This window comes from Acipenser ruthenus, chromosome 44, assembly GCF_902713425.1.
Source record: "Acipenser ruthenus chromosome 44, fAciRut3.2 maternal haplotype, whole genome shotgun sequence".
Classification (NCBI taxonomy): Eukaryota; Metazoa; Chordata; class Actinopteri; order Acipenseriformes; family Acipenseridae; genus Acipenser; species Acipenser ruthenus.
This window is the reverse complement of record NC_081232.1, coordinates 10,012,651-10,033,290: the sequence shown is the minus strand read 5'-3', so window position 1 is coordinate 10,033,290 and position 20,640 is coordinate 10,012,651. Positions and strand designations below refer to the sequence as shown.

The 20,640-nt window shown below is 42.3% G+C and overlaps 1 protein-coding gene across 9 annotated transcripts in view; it reads left to right on the top strand.

Annotated features, from left to right (window-relative positions):
- Positions 1–1,017: 1,017 nt before the first annotated feature.
- Positions 1,018–20,640, top strand: part of LOC117399033 (tenascin-X-like) — a 20,163-nt gene continuing 540 nt past the window's right edge. Inside the window, exons 1-34 of one of the 9 annotated variants that reach the window (XM_059012486.1) lie at positions 1,019–1,077; positions 1,629–1,707; positions 2,458–2,730; positions 3,117–3,389; positions 3,473–3,745; positions 3,829–4,101; positions 4,185–4,454; positions 4,538–4,810; positions 5,194–5,466; positions 5,550–5,822; positions 6,208–6,480; positions 6,562–6,834; positions 6,918–7,187; positions 7,271–7,543; positions 7,922–8,194; positions 8,276–8,548; positions 8,632–8,904; positions 8,986–9,258; positions 9,342–9,614; positions 9,994–10,266; positions 10,348–10,620; positions 11,023–11,295; positions 11,377–11,649; positions 12,034–12,306; positions 12,392–12,664; positions 12,746–13,045; positions 13,404–13,676; positions 13,760–14,020; positions 14,604–14,705; positions 15,618–15,890; positions 15,974–16,276; positions 16,635–16,907; positions 16,993–17,265; positions 19,277–20,640. The exon at positions 19,277–20,640 is cut by the window's right edge and continues 540 nt beyond it. In XM_059012486.1, the coding sequence (XP_058868469.1) occupies positions 1,647–1,707; positions 2,458–2,730; positions 3,117–3,389; positions 3,473–3,745; positions 3,829–4,101; positions 4,185–4,454; positions 4,538–4,810; positions 5,194–5,466; positions 5,550–5,822; positions 6,208–6,480; positions 6,562–6,834; positions 6,918–7,187; positions 7,271–7,543; positions 7,922–8,194; positions 8,276–8,548; positions 8,632–8,904; positions 8,986–9,258; positions 9,342–9,614; positions 9,994–10,266; positions 10,348–10,620; positions 11,023–11,295; positions 11,377–11,649; positions 12,034–12,306; positions 12,392–12,664; positions 12,746–13,045; positions 13,404–13,676; positions 13,760–14,020; positions 14,604–14,705; positions 15,618–15,890; positions 15,974–16,276; positions 16,635–16,907; positions 16,993–17,265; positions 19,277–19,335 (8,451 nt within the window). In that variant the 5' untranslated portion in view covers positions 1,019–1,077; positions 1,629–1,646 and the 3' untranslated portion in view covers positions 19,336–20,640. Of the gene's footprint in view, positions 1,078–1,628; positions 1,708–2,457; positions 2,731–3,116; positions 3,390–3,472; positions 3,746–3,828; positions 4,102–4,184; positions 4,455–4,537; positions 4,811–5,193; positions 5,467–5,549; positions 5,823–6,207; positions 6,481–6,561; positions 6,835–6,917; positions 7,188–7,270; positions 7,571–7,921; positions 8,195–8,275; positions 8,549–8,631; positions 8,905–8,985; positions 9,259–9,341; positions 9,615–9,993; positions 10,267–10,347; positions 10,621–11,022; positions 11,296–11,376; positions 11,650–12,033; positions 12,307–12,391; positions 12,665–12,745; positions 13,046–13,403; positions 13,677–13,759; positions 14,021–14,603; positions 14,706–15,617; positions 15,891–15,973; positions 16,277–16,634; positions 16,908–16,992; positions 17,266–19,276 lie in introns of all 9 variants that reach the window. The other 8 variants (XM_059012485.1, XM_059012484.1, XM_059012488.1 and 5 more) reach the window with 8 other exon arrangements.

The window sequence follows — 20,640 nt, the reverse complement described above, 5'->3', positions numbered from 1 at the left end:
CCTGGTTACAAGCCCTTTTCTTTAACCGCTGGACCACACAACCTCCCAACTACGTGGGGCAACAAAAATATCAGCCACGTGGAAAAATCTCGATTCTTAGAGAGGTTTAGGGTTAGGTATTGGGTTAGGCTTCGGTTTCAGGGCTGGGGTTGGTTAGGTTAGGGTCAGGGTGGGTTGATGGAGAAGTGAAAGGTGGGAGTTCTTGGCAAACGCGCTAGAATCATCTGATGCCCTCGGGACACTTTCTAGCGGATTTTCCTTTACGCTGCTCACCGTGTCTTCGGCTGTTTTTAATAAACATCGACACAGTACCAAAAACAACTGTTTACATCAACTGCACAAACGAAACTGGAAGCGCATAGCAATATTTTTTTTTCTTGGAATGTATTCTGACACTACCCAGCGAATGAGTGCTGCTGAATGATAAGACTTTGCAGTAAATTAAAAAAAACCAAACAAACACGATGCGTCTTGTAATCGTAATGAACACCCGATACTGTGAATCGAACACGCGTTTGTTCAAACTTCATTTTAATTAGTTTTATGTTTTTAAATCATTATTTTTGCTCAGTATGCTGTCAAGGTTGAAGGACGGCTGGCGTATAGATCCTTTAAATATACTCTGTTGACTGTTTACCAGAAATCAAAACCAATGTAATGATCAATGATAAATGAAGTCCACGGGAGCAGACATGTATTCATTTTACAAGCCAATGTAGTTAAACTGAGTCTGTAAAGAAAAGTCCTCCATCATGTATCCTTCTTATACTCCTAATAAGACGTATTACTCGATAATATAATATACTCCGAGATCACCGACAGTGTTCGGTCTAGAAATGCAAGTATAAACTTGATAAGGACTTTTTTTTTAAAAGCGTCATTTTTTAAATATTTTTTTGACATCGTTAATTATCTTGAATAAAAGCACAATGTTGACCACCTTTGTGCGTTTGGCGCAGCTATTTAAACACGGAGGTCCCACGGCTAAAGGACAGCCCCGGTGACGTCACGGGTCTTATATTAGACAGGGGTTTTCCTCGTCCTGTCACACATACTGAAGCGAGTCTTGAGGAGAAGGTAAGTGAATGTGTTTTACAAATACTGTGTTTGCAAAACTTTAGTTGCACCACTTTTTGTTATAAACCACTCAGTGTTCTGATTGCGCATTGCTCACTAGGAGTTTTGTGATAATGACAGTTTTTAGAAACATTACAGAAGAGGAAATGGAGCATGCAGGTACTCTTGTAAAATGTTAAATATGTTTCTCACTTTCTCCCTCTCTTTACCTCCCATATTTATCACTCTCTCTCTCCTTCCACCCTCCATCTCCCCTCCCCTTACTTCATTCCCTTTACCTCTCTGTCTCCCCCCTCCCTTACCTCGCCCTCCCTTACCTCTCTCTACCCCCTCCCTTACCTCTGTTTACCCCCTCCCTTACCTCTCTGTCTCCACCCTCCCTTACCTCTCCCCTCACCTCTCTGTCTCCCCCCTCCCTTACCTCTCCTCCCCATCCTCTTGTACCCCTCTTGTTTCCCCTTCTCCATCTACCCATTCTGTGCATTCTAACTCTCTCTCTCCTCTCTCTCTCTCTCTATCACTCTCTCTCTCTCTCTGTTCACATTATTAAGCCCCGCAGCTGATCCAAGATGGAGACGACGGTGAAGGACCACATTATAGACACGCCCAACGCCCTGGACGTTGGCACTGGTAAGATTATTAATATTATTATGATTATGATTATGATTATGGTTATGATTGTTATTACAATGTATATTATTATTATTATTATTATTATTATTATTATTATTATTATTATTATTATTATTATTATTAAGGTATACGCCAGCCAAATACTACAGCATTTTGGATGCAAGAAATTTGCAGAGTTAAAAGTGACTGAAATACAGAGGGGGAGAGAGAGAGAGAGAGAGAGAGAGAGAGAGAGAGAGAGAGAGAGAGAGAGAGAGAGAGAGGAGCAGAGAGGAGAGGAGAGGGGCGCATTAGTACGTCTTCGAAGAGAGTTATAAATTGAGAGATAAACATTTTTTGAACATGTACTTTCTGAATGTTTGTTCTTCTTATTCGTCCTATTCGTATTCTTAAGAAGATTGGGTTGAAATACATCCTCAATCGAAATCAGGATTTAAACACATCCATCCAGTTTAGTTTAGTTTAGATAAGTAGATGATACATAAACCACATGTGATGGAGAAAGGTTTCCAGAGAAGGTGTTTTGTTCATGCAGTAAAGCTGTGTAGCTCATGCCCCATGGGTCTGAAGCTTGTTTAATTTAGTTTAGATTAGTTTATTCACTTTGTGCCCACAGGGCCAGCACAGGTACATCTCAATAGAGCAGCTCATATACAAAGAGAGACCTGAGTAAACCATACACCATAAAATAACAATACAACAATAATCGACCATTCTATTCTAAGGTGACACCACTCTCTCTTGCAGAACCACCCCCTCCTGGAGAGATAAAGATAGACTCAGTGGAAAGCGACTCTGTTTCTCTGAGCTGGGGCAGTCCAGAAAATATGGATGGGATCCCACACAGCTTTTACATTACCTACTCTAGCTCTGATAGGAGTCACCAAGACTACATCACTGCACCCTCCAATTCCACTGTCATCTCTAAGCTAAGACCTGGGAGAGAGTACACCTTCACAGTCACCACAGTGCTGGAGAATGGGACCCAAAGCATGCCTGTTTCAACAGCTGTCTGCACAAGTAAGGACACATTATCTACAACTCAGTGTATTAGACTCATAGATCTTGTGTACTTTCTTTTTGTCTTATTCTAGCTCAAGTAGACCCATTTCTTGTATTTCATACAGTTGTGATGATACATAAATCACTTGTGATGGAGAAAGGGTTCCAGAGAAGGTGTTTTGTTCATGCTATAAAGCTGTGTAGCTCATGCCCCAATGGGTCTGAAGCTTGTTTAATTTAGTTTAGATTAGTTTATTCACTTTGTGCCCACAGGGCCAGCACAGGTACATCTCAATAGAGCAGCTCATATACAAAGAGAGACCTGAGTAAACCATACACCATAAAATAACAATACAACAATAATCAACCATTCTATTCTAAGGTGACCCCACTTTCTCTTGCAGAAGCACATCCTCCAGGAGAGATAAAGATAGACTCAGTCAGAAGCGACTCTGTTTCTCTGAGCTGGGACAGTCCTGACAATATGGAAGGGATCCCACACAGCTTTTACATTACCTACTCTAGCTCTGATAGGAGTCACCAAGACTCCATCACTGCACCCTCTAATTCCACTGTCATCTCTAAGCTGAGACCTGGGAGAGAGTACACCTTCACAGTCATCACAGTGCTGATGAAAGGGACCCAGAGCATGCCTGTTTCAACAGCTGCCTGGACAAGTAAGAATGATTTATTTACAACTCTTCTTCTGAATATTAGTCTGTCAATCTAGTCGTTACATCAATACTCTTTTCCCTTCCAGAACCGTCTCCTAATGGAGAGATAAATATAGACTCAGTGGGAAGTGACTGTGTTTCTGTGAGCTGGGACAGTCCTGACAATATGGAAGGGATCCCACACAGCTTTTACATTACCTACTCTAGCTCTGATGAGAGTCACCAAGACTACATCACTGCAACTTCCAATTCCACTGTCATATCTAAGCTGAGACCTGGGAGAGAGTACACCTTCACAGTCACCACAGAGCTGGAGAATGGGATCCAGAGCATGCCTGTTTCAACAGCTGCCTGGACAAGTAAGAATTATTTATTTACAACTCTTCTTCTGAATATTAGTCTCTCAATCTAGTTGTTACATCAATTCTCTTTTCTCTTCCAGAACCGTCTCCTCCTGGAGTGATAAAGTTAGACTCAGTGGGAAGTGACTCTGTTTCTCTGAGCTGGGAGAGTCCAGAATATATGGATGGGATCCCACATAGTTTTCACATTACCTACTCTAGCTCTGATGAGAGTCAGCAAGACTCCATCACTGCACCCTCCAATTCCACTGTCATCTCTGAGCTAAGACCTGGGAGAGAGTACACCTTCACAGTCACCACAGAGCTGGAGAATGGGATCCAGAGCTTGCCTGTTTCAACATATGTCTGCACAAGTAAGAGTTATTTATTTACAACTCTTCCTCTGAATATTAGTCTCTCAATCTAGTTGTTACATAAATTCTCTTTTTTGTTCCAGAACCGCCTACTGGAGAGATAACGATAGACTCAATGGGATGCGACTATGTTTCTCTGAGCTGGGACAGTCCTGAAAATATGGATGGGACCCCACACAGCTTTTACATTACCTACTCTACCTCTGATAGGAGTCACCACGACTCCATCACTGCACCCTCCAATTCCACTGTCATCTCTGAGCTGAGACCTGGGAGACAGTACACCTTCACACTCACCACAGAACTGGAGAATGGGACCCAGAGCATGCCTGTTTCAACAGCTGTTTGCACAAGTAAAAATGATTTATTTACAACTGTTCTTCTGAATATTAGTCTCTCAATCTAGTTGTTAGATCAATTCTCTTTTCTCTTCCAGAACCGTCTCCTCCTGGAGAGATAAACATAGACTCAGTGGAAATGGATTCTGTTTCTCTGACTTGGGTCAGTCCTGACAATATGGAAGGGATCCCACACAGTTTTTACATTACCTACTCTAGCTCTGATAGGGGTCACCAAGACTCCATCACTGCACCCTCCAATTCCACAGTCATCTCTGAGCTGAGACCTGGGAGAGAGTACACCTTCACAGTCACCACAGTGCTGGAGAATGGGACCCAGAGCATGACAGTTTCAACAGCTGTCTGCACAAGTAAGGATACGTTCTCTACAACTCAGAGTATTAGACACATAGATCATGTATATGTCCTTTTTCTTATTCTAGCTAAAGTAGACCAATGTATTGTATTTCACACATTTGTGATGATACATAAACCACTTGTGATGGAGAAAGGGTTCCAGAGAAGGTGTTGTGTTCATGCTATAAAGCTGTGTAGCTCATGCCCCATGGGTCTGAAGCTTGTTTAATTTAGTTTAGTTTAGTTTATTCACTCTGTACCCTCGGGGCCAGCACAGGTACATCTCAATAGTGCAGCACATATACAAAGAGAGACCTGAGTAAACCATACACCATAAAATAACTATACAACAATAATCGACCATTCTATTCTAAGGTGACATCATTTTCCCTTGCAGAATCACCCCCTCCTGGAGAGATAAAGATAGACTCAGTGGAAAGCGACTCTGTTTCTCTGAGCTGGGACAATCCTGACAATATGGAAGGAATCCCACACAGCTTTTACATTACCTACTCTAGCTCTGATGAGAGTCACCAAGACTACATCACTGCACCCTCCAATTCCACTATCATCTCTGAGCTGAGACCTGGGAGAGAGTACACCTTCACAGTCACCACAGAGCTGGAGAATGGGACCCAGAGCACGCCAGGTTCAACAGCTGTTTGCACAAGTAAAAATAATTTATTTACAACTGTTCTTCTGAATATTAGTCTCTCAATCTAGTTGTTACATCAATTCTCTTTTCTCTTACAGAACCGTCTCCTCCTGGAGAGATAAAGTTAGACTCAGTCAGAAGTGACTCTGTTTCTCTGAGCTGGGAGAGTCCAGAAAATATGGATGGGATCCCACATAGTTTTCACATTACCTACTCTAGCTCTGATAGGGGTCACCAAGACTCCATCACTGCACCATTCAATTCCTCTGTCATCTCTAAGCTGAGACCTGGGAGAGAGTACACCTTCACTGTCACCACAGAGCTGGAGAATGGGATCCAGAGCTTGCCTGTTTCAACATATGTCTGCACAAGTAAGGATACGTTATCTACAACTCCGAATATTAGACTCATAGATCATGTCTACATACTTTTTGTCTTATTCTAGCTCAAACAGACCCATTTCTTGTATTTCATACATTTCCGATGATACATAAATCACTTGTGATGGAGAAAGGGTTCCAGAGAAGGTGTTGTGTTCATGCAGTAAAGCTGTGTAGCTCATGCCCCATGGGTCAGAAGCTTGTTTAATTTAGTTTAGATTAGTTTATTCACTTTGTGCCCTCAGGGCCAGCACAGGTACATCTCAATAGAGCAGCTCATATACAAAGAGAGACCTGAGTAAACCATACACCATAAAATAACTATACAACAACAATCGACCATTCTAATGTAAGGTGACACCACCATCTCTTGCAGAACCACCCCCTCCTGGAGAGATAAAGATAGACTCAGTGGAAAGCGACTCTGTTTCTCTGAGCTGGGACAATCCTGACAATATGGATGGGATCCCACACAGCTTTTACATTACCTACTCTAGCTCTGATGAGAGTCACCAAGACTACATCACTGCACCCTCCAATTCCACTATCATCTCTGAGCTGAGACCTGGGAGAGAGTACACCTTCACAGTCACCACAGAGCTGGAGAATGGGACCCAGAGCACGCCAGTTTCAACAGCTGTTTGCACAAGTAAAAATGATTTATTTACAACTTCTAATGAATATTTGTCTGTGAATCTAGTTGTTACATCAATTTTCTTTTCTCTTCCAGAACCGTCTCCTCCTGGAGTGATAAAGTTAGACTCAGTGGGAAGTGACTCTGTTTCTCTGAGCTGGGAGAGTCCAGAAAATATGGATGGGATCCCACATAGTTTTCACATTACCTACTCTAGCTCTGATGAGAGTCAGCAAGACTCCATCACTGCACCCTCCAATTACACTGTCATCTCAAAACTGAGACCTGGGAGAGAGTACACCTTCACAGTCACCACAGAGCTGGAGAATGGGATCCAGAGCTTGCCTGTTTCAACATATGTCTGCACAAGTAAGAGTTATTTATTTACAACTCTTCCTCTGAATATTAGTCTCTCAATCTAGTTGTTACATAAATTCTCTTTTTTGTTCCAGAACCGCCTACTGGAGAGATAACGATAGACTCAGTGGGATGCGACTCTGTTTCTCTGAGCTGGGACAGTCCTGAAAATATGGATGGGACCCAACACAGCTTTTACATTACCTACTCTAGCTCTGATAGGAGTCACCACGACTCCATCACTGCACCCTCCAATTCCACTGCCATCTCTGAGCTAAGACCTGGGAGACAGTACACCTTCACAGTCACCACAGAACTGGAGAATGGGACCCAGAGCATGCCTGTTTCAACAGCTGTTTGCACAAGTAAAAATGATTTATTTACAACTGTTCTTCTGAATATTAGTCTCTCAATCTAGTTGTTAGATCAATTCTCTTTTCTCTTCCAGAACCGTCTCCTCCTGGAGAGATAAACATAGACTCAGTGGAAATGGATTCTGTTTCTCTGACTTGGGTCAGTCCTGACAATATGGAAGGGATCCCACACAGTTTTTACATTACCTACTCTAGCTCTGATAGGGGTCACCAAGACTCCATCACTGCACCCTCCAATTCCACTGTCATCTCTGAGCTGAGACCTGGGAGAGAGTACACCTTCACAGTCACCACAGAGCTGGAGAATGGGACCCAGAGCAAGCCAGTTTCAACAGCTGTCTGCACAAGTAAGGATACGTTCTCTACAACTCAGAGTATTAGACACATAGATCATATATATGTCCTTTTTCTTATTCTAGCTAAAGTAGACCAATGTTTTGTATTTCACACATTTGTGATTACACATAAACCACTTGTGATGGAGAAAGGGTTCCAGAGAAGCTGTTGTGTTCATGCTATAAAGCTGTGTAGCTCATGCCCCATGGGTCTGAAGCTTGTTTTGTTTAGTTTAGTTTATTCACTCTGTACCCTCGGGGCAAGCACAGGTACATCTCAATAGTGCAGCACATATACAAAGAGAGACCTCAGTAAACCATACACCATAAAATAACAATACAACAATAATCGACCATTCTATTCTAAGGTGACATCATTTTCTCTTGCAGAACCACCCCCTCCTGGAGAGGTAAAGATAGACTCAGTGGAAAGCGACTCTGTTTCTCTGAGCTGGGGCAGTCCTGACAATATGGAAGGGATCCCACACAGCTTTTACATTACCTACTCTAGCTCTGATAAGAGTCACCAAGACTACATCACTGCACCCTCCAATTCCACTATCATCTCTGAGCTGAGACCTGGGAGAGAGTACACCTTCACAGTCACCACAGAGCAGGAGAATGGGACCCAGAGCACGCCAGTTTCAACAGCTGTTTGCACAAGTAAAAATGATTTATTTGCAACTTCTGAAGAATATTAGTCTCTCAATCTAGTTGTTACATCAATTTTCTTTTCTCTTCCAGAACCGTCTCCTCCTGGAGTGATAAAGTTAGACTCAGTGGGAAGTGACTCTGTTTCTCTGAGCTGGGGCAGTCCAGAAAATATGGATGGGATCCCACACAGCTTTTACATTACCTACTCTAGCTCTGATAGGAGTCACCAAGACTACATCACTGCACCCTCCAATTCCACTGTTATCTCTGAGCTGAGACCTGGGAGAGAGTACACCTTCACAGTCACCACAGTGCTGGAGAATGGGACCCAGAGCATGCCTGTTTCAACAGCTGTTTGCACAAGTAAAAATGATTTATTTACAACTGTTCTTCTGAATATTAGTCTCTCAATCTAGGTGTTAGATCAATTCTCTTTTCTCTTGCAGAACCACCCCCTCCTGGAGAGATAAAGTTAGACTCAGTCAGAAGTGACTCTGTTTCTCTGAGCTGGGGCAGTCCTGACAATATGGAAGGGATCCCACACAGCTTTTACATTACCTACTCTAGCTCTGATAAGAGTCACCAAGACTACATCACTGCACCCTCCAATTCCACTATCATCTCTGAGCTGAGACCTGGGAGAGAGTACACCTTCACCGTCACCACAGAGCAGGAGAATGGGACCCAGAGCACGCCAGTTTCAACAGCTGTTTGCACAAGTAAAAATGATTTATTTGCAACTTCTAAAGAATATTAGTCTCTCAATCTAGTTGTTACATCAATTTTCTTTTCTCTTCCAGAACCGTCTCCTCCTGGAGTGATAAAGTTAGACTCAGTGGGAAGTGACTCTGTTTCTCTGAGCTGGGGCAGTCCAGAAAATATGGATGGGATTCCACACAGCTTTTACATTACCTACTCTAGCTCTGATAGGAGTCACCAAGACTACATCACTGCACCTTCCAATTCCACTGTTATCTCTGAGCTGAGACCTGGGAGAGAGTACACCTTCACAGTCACCACAGTGCTGGAGAATGGGACCCAGAGCATGCCTGTTTCAACAGCTGTTTGCACAAGTAAAAATGATTTATTTACAACTGTTCTTCTGAATATTAGTCTCTCAATCTAGGTGTTAGATCAATTCTCTATTCTCTTACAGAACCGTCTCCTCCTGGAGAGATAAAGTTAGACTCAGTCAGAAGTGACTCTGTTTCTCTGAGCTGGGAGAGTCCAGAAAATATGGATGGGATCCCACATAGTTTTCACATTACCTACTCTAGGTCTGATGAGAGTCAGCAAGACTCCATCACTGCACCCTCCAATTCCACTGTCATCTCTAAACTGAGACCTGGGAGAGAGTACACCTTCACAGTCACCACAGAGCTGGAGAATGGGATCCTGAGCTTGCCTGTTTCAACATATGTCTGCACAAGTAAGGATACGTTATCTTCAACTATTAGACTCATAGATCATGTCTACATACTTTTTGTCTTATTCTAGCTCAAACAGACCCATTTCTTGTATTTCATACATTTCCGATGATACATAAACCACTTGTGATGGAGAAAGGGTTCCAGAGAAGGTGTTTTGTTCATGCAGTAAAGCTGTGTAGCTCATGCCCCAATGGGTCTGAAGCTTGTTTAATTTAGTTTAGATTAGTTTATTCACTTTGTGCCCACAGGGCCAGCACAGGTACATCTCAATAGTGTAGCTCATATACAAAGAGAGACCTGAGTAAACCATACACCATAAAATAACTATACAACAATAATCGACCATTCTATTCTAAGGTGACATCATTTCTCTTGCAGAACCACCCCCTCCTGGAAAGGTAAAGATAGACTCAGTGGAAAGCGACTCTGTTTCTCTGAGCTGGGGCAGTCCTGACAATATGGAAGGAATCCCACACAGCTTTTACATAACCTACTCTAGCTCTGATGAGAGTCACCAAGACTACATCACTGCACCCTCCAATTCCACTATCATCTCTGAGCTGAGACCTGGGAGAGAATACACCTTCACAGTCACCACAGAGCTGGAGAATGGGACCCAGAGCATGCCTGTGTCAGCAGCTGTTTACACAAGTAAAAATGATTTATTTACAACTTCTAATGAATATTAGTCTCTCAATCTAGTTGTTACATCAATTCTCTTTTCTCTTCCAGAACCGTCTCCTCCTGGAGAGATAAAGATAGACTCAATGGGAAGTGACTCTGCTTCTCTAAGGTGGGACAGTCCTGAAAATATGGATGGGATCCCACACAGCTTTTACATTACCTACTCTAGCTCTGATGAGAGTCACCAAGACTCCATTACTGCACCCTCCAAGTCCACTGTCAACCCTAAGATGAGACCTGGGAGAGAGTACACCTTCACAGTCCCCATAGAGCTGGAGAATGGGACCCAGAGCATGCCAGTTTCAACAGCTGTCTGGACAAGTAAGGATGAGTTCTCTACAACTCAGTGTATTAGCCTCATAGATCATGTGTATTTTCTTTATGTCTTATTCTAGCTCAAGTAGACCCATTTCTTGTATTTCATACATTTGTGATGATACATAAATCACTTGTGATGGTGAAAGGGTTCCAGAGAAGGTGTTGCGTTCATGCTATAAAGCTGTGTAGCTCATGCCCCATGGGTCTGAAGCTTGTTTATGTTTCATTTTGTTTAGTTTAGTTTACTTTAGTTTATTCACTCTATGCCCACAGGGCCAGCACAGGTACATCTCAATACAGTAAGCGCTAATACAAAGAGAGACCTGAGTAAATCATACACCATAAAATAACAATACAACAATAATCAACCATTCTATTCTAAGGTGACACCACTTTCTCTTGCAGAACCACCCCCTCCTGGAGAGATAAAGATAGACTCAGTGGGAAGCGACTTTCTTTCTTTGAGCTGGGGCAGTCCTGACAATATGGATGGGACCCCACACAGCTTTTATATTACCTACTCTAGCTCTGATGAGAGTCACCAAGACTACATCACTGCACCCTCCAATTCCACTGTCATCTCTGAGCTGAGACCTGGGAGAGAGTACACCTTCACAGTCACCACAGAGCTGGAGAATGGGACCCAGAGCATGCCTGTGTCAGCAGCTGTTTACACAAGTAAAAATGATTTATTTACAACTTCTAATGAATATTAGTCTCTCAATCTAGTTGTTACATCAATTCTCTTTTCTCTTCCAGAACCGTCTCCTCCTGGAGAGATAAAGATAGACTCAATGGGAAGTGACTCTGTTTTACTGAGCTGGGAGAGTCCAGAAAATATGGATGGGATCCCACACAGTTTTCACATTACCTACTCTAGCTCTGATGAGAGTCACCAAAACTCCATCACTGCACCCTCCAATACAACTGTCATCTCTAAGCTGAGACCTGGGAGAGAGTACACCTTCACAGTCACCACAGAGCTGGAGAATGGGACCCAGAGCATGCCAGTTTCAACAGTTGTCTGGACAAGTAAGGATATGTTCTCTACAACTCAGAGTATTAGACTCATAGATCATGTCTACGTCCTTTTTCTTATTCTAGCTAAAGTAGACCAATGTTTTGTATTTCACACATTTGTGATTTTACATAAACCACTTGTGATGGAGAAAGGGTTTCAGAGAAGGTGTTGTGTTCATGCTATAAAGCTGTGTAGCTCATGCCCCAATGGGTCTGAAGCTTGTTTAATTTAGTTTAGATTAGTTTATTCACTTTTTGCCCTCATTGCCAGCACAGGTACATCTCAATAGAGCAGCTCATATACAAAGAGAGACCTGAGTAAACCATACACCATAAAATAACAATACAACAATAATCGACCATTCTATTCTAAGGTGACACCACTCTCTCTTGCAGAACCACCCCCTCCTGGAGAGATAAAGATAGACTCAGTGGAAAGCGACTCTGTTTCTCTGAGCTGGGACAATCCTGACAATATGGATGGGATCCCACACAGCTTTTACATTACCTACTCTAGCTCTGATGAGAGTCACCAAGACTACATCACTGCACCCTCCAATTCCACTGTTATCTCTGAGCTGAGACCTGGGAGAGAGTACACCTTCACAGTCACCACAGAGCTGGAGAATGGGACCCAGAGCATGCCTGTTTCAACAGCTGTCTGCACAAGTAATTGTTATTTATTTACCTCTTCTTTTGTATATTAGTCCCTCAATCTACTTTGTCACCACGTCGATTCTCTTTCCTCTTGCAGATCCGTCTCCTCCTGGAGAGATAAAGACAGACTCAGTGGAAATGGATTCTCTTTCTCTGAGCTGGGGCAGTCCTGACAATATGGATGGGATCCCACACAGCTTTCACATTACCTACTCTAGCTCTGATAGGAGTCACCAAGACTCCATCACTGCACCCTCCAATTCCACTGTCATCTCTAAGCTGAGACCTGGGAGAGAGTACACCTTCACAGTCACCACAGTGCTGGAGAATGGGACCCAGAGCATGCCTGCTTCAACAGCTGTCTGCACAAGTAATTGTTATTTATTTACCTCTTCCTTTGTATATTAGTCCCTCAATCTAGTTGTTACATCAATTCTCTTGTCTCTTCCAGAACCGTCTCCTCCTGGAGAGATAAAGATAGACTCAGTGGGAAGCGACTCTGTTTCTCTGAACTGGGACAGTCCTGACAATATGGATGGGATCCCACACAGTTTTTACATTACCCACTCTAGCTCTGATGAGAGTCAGCAAGACTCCATCACTGCACCCTCCAATTCCACTGTCATCTCTAAGCTGAGACCTGGGAGAGAGTACACCTTCACAGTCACCACAGTGCTGGAGAATGGGACCCAGAGCATGCCTGTTTCAACAGCTGTCTGTACAAGGAAGGATACGTTCTCTACAACTCAAAGTATTAGCCTCTTAGATAATCTCTACTTCCTTTTTCTCTTATTCTAGTTCAAGCAGACCAATTTCTTGTATTTCATAGATTTCTGATGATAAATAAACTACATGTGATGGAGAAAGGGTTCCAGAGAAGGTGTTGTGTTCATGCAGTAAAGCTGTGTAGCTCATGCCCCATGGGTCTGAAGTTTGTTTAGTTCAGTTTAGATTAGTTTATTCACTTTGTGCCCACAGGGCCAGCACAGGTACATCTCAATAGTGCAGCACATATAACAAGAGAGAGCTGAGTAAACCATACACCACAAAATAACAATACAACAATAATCGACCATTCTAATGTAAGGTGACACCACTTTCTCTTGCAGAACCACCCCCTCCTGGAGAGATAAAGATAGACTCAGTGGAAAGCGACTCTGTTTCTCTGAGCTGGGGCAGTCCTGACAATATGGATGAGATCCCACACACCTTTTACATTACCTACTCTAGCTCTGATGAGAGTCACCAAGACTCCATCACTGCACCCTCTAATTCCACTGTCATCTCTAAGCTGAGACCTGGGAGAGAGTACACCTTCACAGTCACCACAGAACTGGAGAATGGGACCCAGAGCATGCCTGTTTCAACAGCTGTTTGCACAAGTAAAAATGATTTATTTACAACCGTTCTTCTGAATATTAGTCTCTCAATCTAGTCGTTACATCAATTTTCTTTTCTTTTGCAGAACCACCTCCACCTGTAGATATAAAGATAGAGTCAGTGGGAAGTGACTCTGTTTTTCTGAGCTGGGACAGTCCTCACATTATGGATGGGATCCCACACAGCTTTTATATGATCTACTCTATCTCTGACAGGAGTCACCAAGACTCCATCACTGCACCCTCCAATTCCACTGCCATGCTGAGACCTGGGACAGAGTACACCTTCACAATCACCACAGAGCTGGAGAATGGGATCCAGAGCATGCCAACAGTTATCTACATAAGTAAGGATACGTTCTCTACAACTCAGAGTATTAGCCTCATAGATCATGTCTACTTCCTTGATGTCTTATTCTAGCTCACATAGACCAATTTCTTGTATTTCATACATTTGTGATGATAAATAAACCACATGTGATGGAGAAAGGGTTCAAGAGAAAGTGTTGTGTTGTGTTCATGCAATAAAGCTGTGTAGCTCATGCCCCATGGGTCTGAAGCTTTTTTTAGTTTAGTTTAGTTTAGTTTAGTTTAGTTTAGTTTAGTTTAGATTAGTTTATTCACTCTGTGCCCTCAGGGCCAGCACAGGTATATCTCAATAGTGCAGCTCATATACAACCTGAGTAAACCATACACCATAAAATAACAATACAACAATATTTTATAATTCTATTCTGTGGTGACCCCACTTTATCTTGCAAAACCACCCCCTCCTGGAGAGATAAAGATAGACTCGGTGGGAAGCGCCTCTGTTTCTCTGAGCTGGGACAGTCCTGACAATATGGATGGGATCCCACACACCTTTTACATTACCTACTCTAGCTCTGATAGGAGTCACCAAAACTCTGTCACTGCACCTTCTAATTCCAGTCATCTCTAAGCTGAGACCTGGGAGAGAGTACACCTTCACAGTCACCACAGAGCTGGAGAATGGGACCCAGAGCATGCCTGTTTCAACAGCTGTCTGCACAAGTAAGGATACGTTCTCTACAACTCAGAGTATTAGACTCATAGATCATGTCTACTTTCTTTTTGTCTTATTCTAGCTCAAGTGGACCGATTTCTTGTATTTCATATATTTCTGATGATACATAAACCACTTGTGATGGAGAAAGGGTTCCAGAGAAGGTGTTGTGTTCATGCAATAAAGCTGTGTAGGGACTCCCGAGTGGCGCATCCAGGAAAGGCGCTGCGCGTAGAGTACAGGATGCATCCTATAGTCTGGACTTCGCCCGTTCGACTCAAGGCTATTCCTTTGCCGACTGAGGACGGTATCTCCCAGAGGGCGGCACACAATTGGCAGAGCACCCCCTGGGGGGAAGGAGAGTTTGGTCAGCCAGGGTGTCCTCGGCTCACCGCGCACCAGCGACCCCTGTGGTCTGGCCGGGCGCCTGCGGGTTTGCCTGTAAGCTGCCCAGGGCTGCGTTGTCCTCCGACGCTGTACCTCTGGGTGGCTGCACGGTGAGTCTGCAGTGTGTAAAAAAGCGGTCGGCTGATGGCACACGCTTCGGAGGACAGAGTGTGTTCGTCTTCGTCCCTCCCGTGTCAGCGCAGGGGTGGTAGACGTGAGATGAGCTAAACAAAATAATTGGACACTACTAAATTGGGGAGAAAATCACAAAAAAACTAATTGGCGACTACTAAATTTAAAAAATTTAAATAAAAAATAAAGCTGTGTAGCTCATGCCCCATGGGTCTGAAGCTTGTTTAGTTTAGTTTAGTTTAGTTTAGTTTATTCACTTTGTGCCCACAGGGCCAGCACAGGTACATCTCAATAGTGCAGCTCATATACAAAGAGAGAGCTGAGTAAACCATACACCATAAAATAACAATACAACAATAATCGACCATTCTATTCTAAGGTGACATCATTTTCTCTTGCAGAACCAGCCCCTCCTGGAGAGATAAAGATAGACTCAGTGGAAAGCGACTCTGTTTCTCTGAGCTGGGGCAGTCCTGACAATATGGATGAGATCCCACACACCTTTTACATTACCTACTCTAGCTCTGATGAGAGTCACCAAGACTACATCACTGCACCCTCCAATTCCACTGTCATCTCTAAGCTGAGACCTGGGAGAGAGTACACCTTCACAGTCACCACAGAGCTGGAGAATGGGATCCAGAGCTTGCCTGTTTCAACATATGTCTGCACAAGTAAGAGTTATTTATTTACAACTCTTCCTCTGAATATTAGTCTATCAGTCTAGTTGTTACATCAATTCTCTTTTCTGTTCCAGAGCCATCTACTGGAGAGATAAAGATAGACTCAGTAGGAAGCGACTCTGTTTCTCTGAGCTGGGACAGTCCTGACAATATCAATATAGATGGGATCCCACATAGTTTTTACATTACCTACTCTAGCTCTGACAGTAGTCACCAAGACTCCATCACTGCACCCTCCAATTCCACTGTCATCTCTAAGCTGAGACCTGGGAGAGAGTACACCTTCACAGTCACCACAGAGCTGGAGAATGGGACCCAGAGCATGCCTGTTTCAACAGCTGTCTGCACAAGTAAGGATACGTTCTCTACAACTCAGAGTATTAGCCTCATAGATCATGTGTATTTTCTTTTTGTCTTATTCTAGCTCAAGTGGACCAATTTCTTGTATTTCATACAGTTGTGATGATACATAAATCACTTGTGATGGAGAAAGGGTTCCAGAGAAGGTGTTGTGTTCATGCTATAAAGCTGTGTAGCTCATGCTCCATGGGTCAGAAGCTTGTTTAATTTAGTTTAGATTCGTTTATTCACTTTGTGCCCACAGAGCCAGCACAGGTACATCTCAATAGAGCAGCTCATATACAAAGAGAGACCTGAGTAAACCATACACCATAAAATAACAATACAACAATAATCGACCATTCTATTCTAAGGTGACATCATTTTCTCTTGCAGAACCACCCCCTCCTGGAGAGGTAAAGATAGACTCATTGGAAAGCGACTCTGTTTCTCTGAGCTGGGGCAGTCCTGACAATATGGATGGGATCCCACACAGCTTTTACATTACCTACTCTAGCTCTGATAAGAGTCACCAAGACTCCATTACTGCACCCTCCAATTCCACTGTCATCTCTAAGCTGAGACCTGGGAGAGAGTACACCTTCACAGTCACCACAGAGCTGGAGAATGGGACCCAGAGCATGCCTGTTTCAACAGCTGTCTGCACAAGTAATTGTTATTTATTTACCTCTTCTTTTGTATATTAGTCCCTCAATCTACTTTGTCACCACGTCGATTCTCTTTCCTCTTGCAGATCCGTCTCCTCCTGGAGAGATAAAGACAGACTCAGTGGAAATGGATTCTCTTTCTCTGAGCTGGGACAGTCCTGAAAATATGGGTGGGATCCCACACAGCTTTTACATTACCTACTCTAGCTCTGATAGGAGTCACCAAGACTCCATCACTGCACCCTCCAATTCCACTGTCATCTCTAAGCTGAGACCTGGGAGAGAGTACACCTTCACAGTCACCACAGAGCTGGAGAATGGGATCCAGAGCATGCCTGTTTCAACAGCTGTCTGCACAAGTAAGGATGAGTTCTCTACAACTCTTCATTTGAATATTAGTCTCGTAATCTACTGTGTTGTTAAGTCAGTTCTCGTTTATCTAACAAAACCTACAATACTGTAAGTGTCTATTGTCTGAATCAGTAGCCGCCACCACTTATAATGGTACTATGTGCAGTTCCAGGAGGGAACTATGAATTTTAGTATACAAAAATCCACCAGATTTTTTTTATTCCTGAACCATTTTTTTTAAACACTTTTTCTTAAAGTCGAAGTGATTTATCTGTCCACTTTAAGGCACGGTCCTTCCAGTTTTAAAATGGTCCTTCCAGTTTAAGCCATTGGCTAAAGAGAAACTCTCAATGTTTCGTGGGTGTTTCAGTGGGCGTTCCTCCTGTCTGTCTGTGTGCTGTGCGAGCAAAGCGGACTCAGCAGAGCGTTGAGTCAGGATTCGGTAGAGAAGGTAGCTGGAGTCGTTTCGAAGGTTAAATTTAAAATAAATCAGTCACTCAGATTAAGAAAACTTTTTTTTTTTTTTAAATTGCAACCCCCCACCCCCAGAGAACAACGAAATTAGACAGTGGTGAAGAAGAGGCGATATATATTGGGTCAACTTTAATCTTATTAGTTATATATTTATTCATTATGCATTAATTATGAAGCAAACCCTTTCCAGTCTCCAAATCTAACTGAACTTGTCAGAGAGCTGACAAGCTGGCAGAGCACAAACTAAGCAAAAGTACTGAAGTGACTTGCGATATTATTATTATTATTATTATTATTATTATTATTATTATTATTATTATTATTATTATTATTATTTCCTAACGGTAACATCATTTCATTGATCAATGTATTCATTTTTTTTATTATTATTTCTAAAATTAATTTACATTTTAAATATCCAAAAATAATAACCTCCATTTGTATTTGTCCAGATATTCTATATAGAAAGAAAATAAATACCACCTCCATCAAAACAAAATTAAAATTAATATTATTAGTAGTAGTAGTAGATATAAAAATATTATTATTATTTATTTCTTAGCTGACGCCCTTATCCAGGGTGACTTACAATTGTTACACAATATCACATTATTTTTACAAGCAATTACCCATTTATACAATTGGGTTTTTACTGGAGCAATCTAGGTAAAGTACCTTGCTCAAGGGTACAGCAGCAGTGTCCCCCACCTGCGATTGAACCCACAACCCTCCGGTCAAGAGTCCAGAGCCCTAACCACTACTCCCCACATGAGCGACTGTCCCAATTAAACGAGGCATTTGAGACGACCTTACTCATACTTCTATTCATCACTTACAACATGCACAAGAGAGAAGTATTTTTATTACTGCCTTTTATTTCTAAAAAGAAAAAGAATGAAATCACATCACAATATGAATAAATGTTAAATGCATCATTTGAAATACGAGTCAACAGGTTTTTTTTAATTGCCTAAACAAAATATCGCTTATTACTTACTCTGCGACCATTCCTGTTGAACGAGGTACCGTACAGGAAAGGATCGCCTACAAAAATAAACAAACAAACAAACAAACAAACAAACAAACAAATAAATAAAAAAATAAATCAATAAATCTTGAATAAAATGTCATTTATACATGGGCAGATAATTGCCACGTTTTCCCAAGAAACATTTGTAATCGTTGTTATTTCTAATGAGAATGGGGCAGCAGTGTGGAGTAGTGGTTAGGGCTCTGGACTCTTGACCAGAGGGTCGTGGGTTCATTCCCAGGTGGGGGGGACACTGCTGCTGTACCCTTGAGCAAGGTACTTTACCTAGATTGCTCCAGTAAAAACCCAACTGTATAAATGGGTAATTGTATGTAAAAATAATGTGATATTGTAAGTCGCCCTGGATAAGGGCGTCTGCTAAGAAATAAATAATAATAATAATAATAATAATAATAAAATGTGAGTCATAAGAGTTCAGACTTGCCACCAGTGATAATGTTAATAACAGATAAGAATTTGGATTTCCATTAAAATGTATATATTTTGTCTTGCAGAACCTCTCCAGGCACAGTGCTGCGGAGTAAAAACAAAACACTACATTTGCTGTATGTAATGTTAAACATGATGACAATGCAATCAATCCACTGGAACTTATCACAGCTTTCTGCAGCAGGAAATGATGTTCAAAATGTCAATGTGCCAGTTTGCTGTACCTCTCTTGCTCGCTGACTGCAGCACCAATCAGTGTACATTAATGCTGTGGGCCATGCGAGACATTGTGAAGGACTGGAGACCTCACTCACTAGCAGATAAAAGAGGGTTTGTAGAAGAGAATATAGTCAGCACTGCCATGATTTTTTCATCGATTGTGATATGGAGCGCGGAAATGCTAGAAGGAGAATTTCTAATCGTTTAGTTGAGATCAGTTGGTACCTTCCGTGAAGAATTTAGATGTTTTTCCTGAGCCAGTGCCCATTGTTAACCTTTGAGGGGACGTAGGCTATTTTCAAACACAGTTTAGTTTTCAGAATTGTTTTTAACATAGGGGAAATAGAGTACAAGTTACTGGCCTCCCTTGAAACTATTAAAGACAGCTTGTTTTTGGTTTTTAATTCTCAGGGTAAACCACAGCAGGAAACCCTGGAACACTTGAAGAAATTAAAATCAGAGTTACAGTTAGAAAAAAGACAGTTCTTGATTAAACTCAGACTGATCAATGATGCAGACTTTGTGAAGAACCTGATCTCCACAATGGCAAGAATTATACAAAATAAGCCACATAAAATCAAAATAGAAGGCATGTCTGCTGTAGCTAAGGCATTTAAGATTGTGTGGCAGGGCAAGAGCCTTGCCTCTTTAGTTGCTGGGTATTCACTGTGTGTGTGTTATAGCTTTGTAGTCCACAGGAGAGGTGTCATGGCCGAAGGCCTAAAAAACTACACCTCCCAGAAGCCTCTAGGGCTGAATGGGGAAACACCTGGGTGCATTTGAGAAGAGTGTTAATTTAATTATTGTTTGAGGTGCTCGTGCGTAAAGGCCTGTCTTTGTCTGTGTTGGTGAAGTAGGAGTCTGTTCATGGGTAAGTATTGTGTGCGTGCGTGCGTGTGTGCCTTTAACCAACTGTGTGTTGGGCGTTTTACAAATGTGTTTTGAAATGGGTAAACCGCTTAGCCGTCTCGTGTTAGTTTAGTTAGGGAAAACTTTAGCTAGTGCTCCAAGCTGGAGCTGGACTTTTGTTTTTGTGTTTTGTGTTTTGTTTTGTGTACAATAAAAGTGTGCAGAAAAGCGCTAAGCTGCAGTTCTTGTGTCTGGGTCAACCGTATTTTTTTAAGGGGGCAATCCAGCCTTGGCTGGGGGCTATGTCACAATTGCTATAGACGAAAAGAGCCCTGAATGTCACACAGGAACACAATGTGCT